Source organism: Chrysemys picta, chromosome 13 (genome assembly GCF_011386835.1).
Source record: "Chrysemys picta bellii isolate R12L10 chromosome 13, ASM1138683v2, whole genome shotgun sequence".
NCBI lineage: Eukaryota > Metazoa > Chordata > Testudines > Emydidae > Chrysemys > Chrysemys picta.
The window spans coordinates 49,599,022-49,607,512 of record NC_088803.1 but is presented as its reverse complement, the minus strand read 5'-3'; the positions used below and the strand labels follow the sequence as shown (position 1 = coordinate 49,607,512).

The 8,491-nt window shown below is 45.4% G+C and overlaps 1 protein-coding gene across 5 annotated transcripts in view; it reads right to left on the bottom strand.

The window, feature by feature from the left end:
• Nucleotides 1-271: 271 nt before the first annotated feature.
• Nucleotides 272-8,491, bottom strand: part of COL20A1 (collagen type XX alpha 1 chain) — a 102,965-nt gene continuing 94,745 nt past the window's right edge. For 4 of the 5 annotated variants that reach the window (XM_008178606.4, XM_042858458.2, XM_024114912.3 and 1 more), the window contains 3 exons: nt 5,165-5,242; nt 3,505-3,660; nt 272-1,549 (listed from right to left, as the gene is read on the bottom strand). In XM_008178606.4, coding sequence (XP_008176828.2) covers nt 1,536-1,549; nt 3,505-3,660; nt 5,165-5,242 — 248 coding nt within the window. In that variant the 3' untranslated portion in view covers nt 272-1,535. Of the gene's footprint in view, nt 1,550-3,479; nt 3,661-5,164; nt 5,243-8,491 lie in introns of all 5 variants that reach the window. The other variant, XM_024114911.3, reaches the window with a different exon arrangement.

Genomic DNA, 8,491 nt, shown 5'->3' with positions numbered 1-8,491 from the left:
AAGGGGCCTAGCAACATGGTTCCTAAATGTTGGATAATTACGGGACTAGAATTTCAAGTGGGTTAGCTGTGCACAGCTACCAGTATTGCAAATGAAAATGTGTGATTGTGTATGCGCATTACCATCACTAGCCAATTGTGTACAGTTATCCAGTGTGCTAATAATTAGAGGAAATGTGCACACACATTAGGTGCACGGTAATGTGTGTGTTTTGCTCCATTTTTTTGTATCTAAGCTTTTTTGTAGACGCGATGCAAGAAGAGTCGGTCCAGATTTTCTAACGCCAGTGGCATTTTATTCACAGAACTTGCTCATCTTTGTGTCGATAACCCAGGTTGAGGAGCAATTATTTGAAAGCAGTTACAATGTAGCTCGCGTCTGGGACCAATACAAGCTGGTACAATATAAAATAACAAACAATTACCATTAAGGCGTTGCATTACTAGTATCAATATAAATTTGGTATGAATATGAACAATTATGGCCTGTACAATTAGAATGTCAGACACTAACAAACACCTCTAGTATCCTATTGACAAAATTGGGCCCTATGGCTATGCAGTATTTGATGTGATACAATGGAAACTGTTACTATACACCTAGAAGGCAGATATGGAGAAGGCCAAGGAGGTTCTCTAGGCCATCCCTTATTATGCACAAATGCTCTATTTTCTAGTACTTTGCTTGATATGTATAAAACTAGACTAGGCACCTGGGCTTCCACCATTCCTCTGCAAAGGTGATTCCATCGTCCATGGAATCCGAAGAAGTGGGGTTTTTACCCACGAAAGCTTATGCCCAAATAAATCTGTTAGTCTTTAAGGTGCCACCAGACTGCTTGTTGTTTTTGTAGATACAGACTAACCCGGCTACCCCCTGATACTTGACACCATAGTCCAATGATAGTCGTGTATATAATGAAACTGGGAGGAAGACTTCAATATTGTGCCAAAGGCAGAAGCAGTAGCAATAGTATTAGACTTTATTCCATTGTCACCCCACAGAGAACATGGCAGTGTCCCCATTCTATGGATTTGCATCTTTCGGTACCTTGTACTGTTTTGCTCAGCTACTGGTGACCCACAATAATGGCGGAAAAAATAAAGCATAAGTGGACAAACACGAGCCATTGTTCCAGACTCTCTCTGAACATTTCATATACCATTAATGCTACTTTGGGCTCAGCTCCCGTGTAATTTGAACAGCGTGAACCTCAAACTGTATTTCTTTACCCTGTTGTGGGACACCTGACATCAGTTCAGACACACCAACTGTCCAAGGCACAATGGTTCAGATAACAACACAGAAATACAGGTGAGAGGGGATGACTAGGTACCAGCTGCATACAGTCTGGTTTTGTGGGTGGTGTTTTATGCTTAGTTTAGAGTTCTATGCCTCCGTACAAAAATCCAGTGCAAGGGGGGGAAAGTTTGTATTGGGTGTTCAAGTTGCAATTACGCTCTGGCTAGATAGAACCTTAGTGCAGAAGTTTCCAAAGGACAGAGACCTGTCCACAGGAGCCCATGCCTCAGTCATCATGGGATGAAATCTGCATTTGGAGACAAAAACAGGAGATACTACTGAACAGAAGAATATATACAACACCAAGTACTGAGGATGGAGGGTGCATAATTAGTCTTCCCTCCTTTAACAATCTTCTCTCAGGGACCAACTAGTGTCTGTACTTTACAGGACTTAATGTATTTGGGAATCTCTTATTCTATGAGATGGGGAGGTATAATAATATATGGAGATATACCTATCTCATAGAACTGGAAGGGACCCCAAAAGGTCATCGAGTCCATCCTCCTGCCTTCACTAGCAAGACCAAGTACTGATTTTACCCCAGATCCTTAAGTGGCCCCCTCAAGGATTGAACTCTCAACCCTGGGTTTAACAGGCCAATGCTCAAACCACTGAGCTATCCTTCTCCACCCCACCCCCCAGCAAGGCATTAATATGTCCTGTCATTGGTACCATGATATGTCCTTGTCATTAATTGACAAGATACACCAATAACTAAATTGGGTAGCTCAGTATTAGGAGAAAAAACCTTTCACATAAGAGAAAATAGGGCCATCCATATGGAGCAGGAGCATCTTTAAAAATCTACTTTGCCTTCTTCAGATGTGGTGCACATAAATCAGGGGTTCTCAAGCTGGGGGTCAGGACCCCTCAGGGGTTCACGAGGTTATTACCTGGGGGCCGCAAGCTGACAGCCTCCACCCCAAACCCCACTTTGCATCCAGCATTTATAATGGTGCTAAATATAAAAGTGTTTTTAATTTATAAGGGGGGTCGCACTCAGAGGTTTGCTGTGTGAAAGGGGGCACCAGGACAAAAGTTTGACAACCACTGACATAAATGGAGACAAAAGAAATACAGATACAGTTAAATAAAGAAGCACAGCTTCATCTGACAGGGAGAGTGAAAATATCATTCAGGAGAAGTCTTGAACCAGTTCCCCTTCCAGTACATGGTTGCATAGTAGCAGGGCCGGCTCCAGGATTTTGGCCGCCCCAAGCAGCCTAAATAAATAAATAAATAGACAAATAAAATAAAAAGCCGCAAACTGGAGTGCGGGACCATCCGCCACATTGCCGCCGAATAGCTGGACGTGCCGCCCCTCTCCAGAGTGGCCGCCCCAAGCACCTGCTTGGCAAGCTGGTGCCTGGAGCCGGCCCTGCATAGTAGGCCAGTTTACAGACATGACTGCTCTGAAAAAAATGGCTAGTTTGAGGGGGAAGTCAATATTACAGACTATAAATGGTCAGTCACATGAGAATGCCTTATTGAAGTAGAAGTTTCTTTAATGACTCCAGACTGAATATAAGAACTAGAGATTAAACTGTGCTTAACTATTTAATATTTTACATAGGCCAAGGTCAAACGTATCCAGTTCAAGGAGGACACAAGTGCCTTGTAATGACACCACTTGAAGTGCATTATTGCTCTGTCAAACAATTATGAGCTCTTCACCTATGACAGGGTTATGAATCTAGAGGGACGATGCAGCAGAAAGCCTGGTGGAGTGTAGAAACCATGCATAAGTGCTTCTCAAGAAGAATCCCTAGTCCTTTCATGAGGTACAGAGCAGAGGTCATATCCAAGTAGCTCTAACACACCAGGAGTAGCATTATCTCATGCAACCCAAAGCCTCCCGAACTGGCTTTAGTCTGCCACATAATGTCTTTTGTTGTGAGAAGGGGAAAAATTTATGTGAGAGAGATGGACAGATGAGTAAAGAGCAGAGGAATGCAATTATTACAGGTTAATTCAACCATTGTTAAATGTTCAGCAGCCTGTCAGAAGAACTTTTTCCACATGGTTTGTGTTAAGTACTTAGTAAAGAATGTTCTCGAGGACAGACTGTCCTTGAAGCATGGGAAAAATAAATGAAGTTATAATAATAATCGGTCTAATACAGGTTAGGCAGGTAGCCAAAGATACATCAATGGGGCAGCTTCTAGAATCATCACCTTCATATAAAGAATCAGGACTTGCCTCTTGTGCTTGCCCTGTAGCATCCAGAGATATCACAACCACCTGGGTAGCCAGGTGTCCCAGGATGGCCTCTGGCACCAGGAAAACCTGGAGTACCGGTGCTCCCGGGGGAACCCTTCAGACCCGGGTCCCCTATGACTTGTTCTCCTGGAGGGCCTGAAAAATGAATGGCATCTCAAACAGTACAGTATAACTCTGCGGGTCCAATGCAATATCTATTGTCTGACGGCACACAACTACTGACAGTTATCTGGGGACTTTCCCTGCTCCCTTTTGAAGGAAGATGAGATTAGAGAACCCCCACTGCATCCTGATGAAGATCTATGGACCTCTTTCCCATTTCCCACAATTTAACCCTTTCCTGCTGTTCGCCAGTGCCCTAGAAGCTTTGTGATGTGGCCAGCATCACTGGATGAAGAAGGCAAGAAAGAACGCTTGTCTGCATTCGTCAGTGCTGTCTCCTAAACATCAGGAAGAGGAATTGCTCAGGAGTAGGACGACATATCCTCACCCTCAAGGAGCGATTCCAGCCCGTGGTGAGCAGGGATCAGGAGTAGGGAATCTCACCACTGTCTCCCATGCGGAGAATTATCAACCACTAATCCCAAGATCCTGGTGGGGTTCATTGGTTTTGTGTCTTTATCTGTCAATAGTAACAATCGTGTATATATGAAAAAATACTGTCTGCAATGCTCCCCTGCTGGAGCCTGTCACTGAAGTCCGCAATAGTCCCACTGCCTTCAGCTACAGCAGATCAGGCTCTCGAGGGGAGAATTTTGAGAGATTTTAGGTTCCCACAAAGTGGGGGGCTAATTTTCAAAGGGCTTTCCACGTTGTGAGCCACCTCCTCAACTGGTTTATACCATCTGAATATCTGGCCTTGTGTGCACAAAACTCTGCATAGTGTAGGTGTAACCTGCACACCTCCTGGGTGTGGTGTTCTGTCCTATCTAGTGGCACCGAGACCACGTAGAGAGAGATTGAGTCTGTTCTAGAGCCGTAGCCAAGAGCCATATGACTTTTAGCTCATGCAATAGAGGCTCATGCATTTAGCTCCCGAGGCCCCAGGTTCGATCCTGCCCGCCGACAACCAGGGTCTGTTGGTGTTACATAGGCGATGTGAAAAGTCATATTGGGGCCAATTTTCAAAGGGCCTTCCACTTTGTGAGCCACCTCCTCAACTGGCTTATGCCATCTGAACATCTGGCCCTGTGTGCACAAAGTTCTGCAATAGTGTAGGAGATTGAAAAGTCTGTATGTAAACTGTGTAATTAAAACATGCAATTACCAGTTGGTATGTTCAGACACTGGGGATTTCTGCCTCTGCACTGGCAGACGTTTACCAAAGGGAGGCTCTTTGGAAAATATGTCCCATGGGGTCTTAGAAACAGAGGAACTGCCATACTGGAGCAGACCCAGGGGCCATATAGTCTAGTTTCCTGTCTCTGATAGCGGCCAGCACCAGATGCTTCAGATGAAGGTGCCAGAAACCCCACTACAGGCAGATTTAGGCTCATCTGCCCCTCATGAGTCTGAGTGTTGCTTTGAATTTGGGATGTGGCTGTTGCAAGCTATGCCCAAGCTGTTTGCTCAAACCCCTTGGGAGCACCGATGAAGAGTCAACATTACGATTGAAACCAAAAGACTGTATTCACTGTACCTGCTCGTCCTCTTGGTCCTTGGACTCCTTCGTCCCTGGCTCCAGCCATCCCTTTCTCACCCTTGGGTCCTGGTCCTCCTGTTTGAGGATGAGAGAGAGAGAGAGAGATGTCACTTACCACAGCTTAACAGCTTCCCCTGAATTAACACCCTCTACTCCAGCCTCCCCATAAGGTGGCTCTTAAGTGGTATGGTCCTTGAGGAGGTTGTGGTCTTTAGTACCACACACAGCAAAACAGGATCCCCTCCTTTAACCCCTCCCGTGTGGCCCTGCATATGTATCCTTGGGCAGCCCTTGGCATTGTCCCTCAAATAGGATCATCCCCCTACACACTGAATTTAAGTTTGTGGCTATTTATGAACCTGCAAATATAAATCAAGTCATTATTTATACCTGGTCTTTAAGTATGGTGCAGTGCATCATACAGTGTTAGGGAGCCTGTTAACCCTTCACTGTTGAATACCATTTTAGTGGGGCAGTAGAAATGACTTCCTCATCAATCTGCATTGCTCTGCTGTGCCTGCAGCCCTCTGTGCATTAGAGCCAGCCTTCCTGAGCTTTTCCTCCCCTTACCACGTCTAGGGGCCAGTACCCAACTGCAGCTTTCTCAGGGCAAACGGTGCAACTGCATATGCTCGGCTCTCGCTGCTCAGGGAGGGCTGGCTGGAAAACAGCAATTCCATTGGGTGAAATGTTTTGGAGGTTTGGGAATCTGTTTTCATTCTGATGAGGAAGGAAACTGAGACCTTACAAAAGTTCCCCCAATGTCACCAGCCTGGTGGTTATGACACTGGCCTGGGATATGCTAGCCTCAGGTTCAAGTCCCTACTCTGACTCTAATCTGGTCTCCCCGGTTCTAGGTCAATATCCTGACCCGCAGGCTAATGAGTTAGTCTCACCTTCCTGATGAAATGGTCAACACTGATATGCTTCCATACTGGGACCTGAAGAAGAGCTCAGTGTAGCTCAAAAGCGTGTCTCTCTCGCCAAACAGAAGTTGGTCCAATAAAAGATATTACCTGCCCCACCTCATGTCTCAAGACATTTCTCTTGAGGAAATGGCTTTTTTCGACAGAAGTTTTGGCAAAGAGATTTCGACCAGTTCTACATGTAAGTTCTACCTGTTCTTCATCTAGGGGATCCGTCTCCTCACTTGACTGGCTGGAAATAGTTGCAGGTTGCTTCGTCCCTGCTCCACTTAATTGTCATTTTGATAAGCTTTATGTTTTCAGGCCAGAACTGAATGACTAACCAGCTCGAGCGAGGGGTTGGCTTTTCAGAAGGATTAAGCAGCCATTGAAGCCAGAGCAGTTTCAATTAATGTTGCACGAGACTCTCCAACAAATATTTTTATAAAAATATCCGCTCAGACATTATTTCCTCCCATTAACACCTGGCTTTGCCTCTCCTACCATCAAAAATTTGCATCAATATGTGAGACCTGCTTCTGAAGTGGGGCCCTTTCGTGGGAATACATGCCTGTGAGAGAGAGCGGCAGGAATCGCCCGACAGGCCTAGGACTCAAACTGCAGAAGAACTTTCAGTGCATGGAGCGGTCCTTTGCATTAGTAGCAAAAATAGCTGTGTGCCCTACATGTCTTTTCAGCTGGACAGAAACAGAGCTTCAGTTATTGAGCTTGTGAATGGGGGAGATTTTCTTGTAATGGGAAGAAGAAAGAAAAAAAATTTTTTTAAACCATCCCTCATGTGAAAACAATCTGTCAGTATGGTTGGTATATACCCCTAGTGCTGGTGCCCACCTGGTCTCACTGGGATGCTATGCATAAAGACTGGGCAGGGGGAGCAGGGCTGCTTCAGAAGAAAACTTGCTATGCCCAAAAGCTCTAGTAAGGAGATGCTTCCCCAATGCACGTTTCAAGATGGCTTTTCTAGAGAAAAGGAAGGAGCTACTAAAAAGAAGGTGGGGGGGAAACAACAGTGCAGAATCTTCCTTGAACGCTCTTGACAGATTCAGGTTGCTGGGTGAGCAGCCGTGTGAAATGTGCCAATTAAACCACAAACTTAGACTAAAAATGGAAGGAAATTCTACATGAAAAAGGAGGGAGAGGTTCTCCTTGCATGTTTTCATCTTTAATAACGCTGTATGTGCCACTTTGGAGCTGTAGCCAAAAGGTTCTTCTAACAGCCTATCCTTAATACACTGTTTTATTAAACCACTGGTGGCTGCCAGGACGACGGTACAGTTAAGATTTGCCCTGTAATTAAACAAAAATTCCAGCAACACTTTCTCCTTGCAAGTGCAGGAGCTTTAAGTTTGAGGCCAAGAGGCCAGAGATAAGAGAATATTCTCTCCAAAGCTCATGAGTTCTACTCCATAAAGGTGCCTGCGAGTGCTTTGCCCACTGAGGGGGGGGGAGATAAGAAGCTTTGCACGCTGCTCTCATTCCTAGACTGGAAAAAAACTGTTGGCCATATGCTGGCACCTTTACTTAGTCCTTACATTGACTTCAAGAGGAGTTTTGATCAAGTGAGACTTTCAGATTTGGCCCTGTGAATTCCTTTTGTGCTGGCCCAAGAGGCAGTTTTATGGGGTCCAGCATTGTGCCTGGAGAGAATGAGAGCCCACCTTGGATGATGGGTGATGCTGCTGGGTAGAAGGTCCTCCTGTTTTTTGTTAATACTTATGGGCACATGAGTGTCTGGAGACATCCATCAGGACTGCACTCCATTGGGCTCGGTGATGTGAATACAGGCACGCACGCACACCAATACACAAGGTCCCTACCCCAAAGAGCTTGCAATCTGAGATGGGTAACGATACAATGGATGGGAGAAAGTATAATCCAATACTGGAATCCTTCCTGCCCCATCAAACTTTGCTTCATGGCACAAACAAGGTTTCACCACCCCCATCTGTCCTGGGCTACTTTTTGCATATAATGGAAAGGTAATTGTAATATAAACCTCAGCCATACCTGGCAGAGCATTAAAGGATCTGACAATAAACACGGCTTGTGTGTGTAAGCAAGCTCCATCGCCCGTCTATATCTGGTACAGGAGTACAGGACACTGCAGGTCTCAAGTCCCATACATTTTTCCCTAAGTACTGTTTGATGGTGGGAAGGATTATTTTAGTTGGCCCCTTTTATGTATTTCTCCAGCTACGCAATGGCACACCTGCCACGGCAGATGCTCTGGCTTTGGTCTTAACACATGTCCAGATATTTCCACCTTTTTTTTCTGTAGCCATCATTAAACAGCTGATTTCTTAGACCCGACAGAGGTGGGAGCTGAATGAGGTGAGATCAGCTCAGGAAGGGTATTCCACAAGTAAGGGCCAGTGTGAGGGGATGTGGAGAAGAGTCA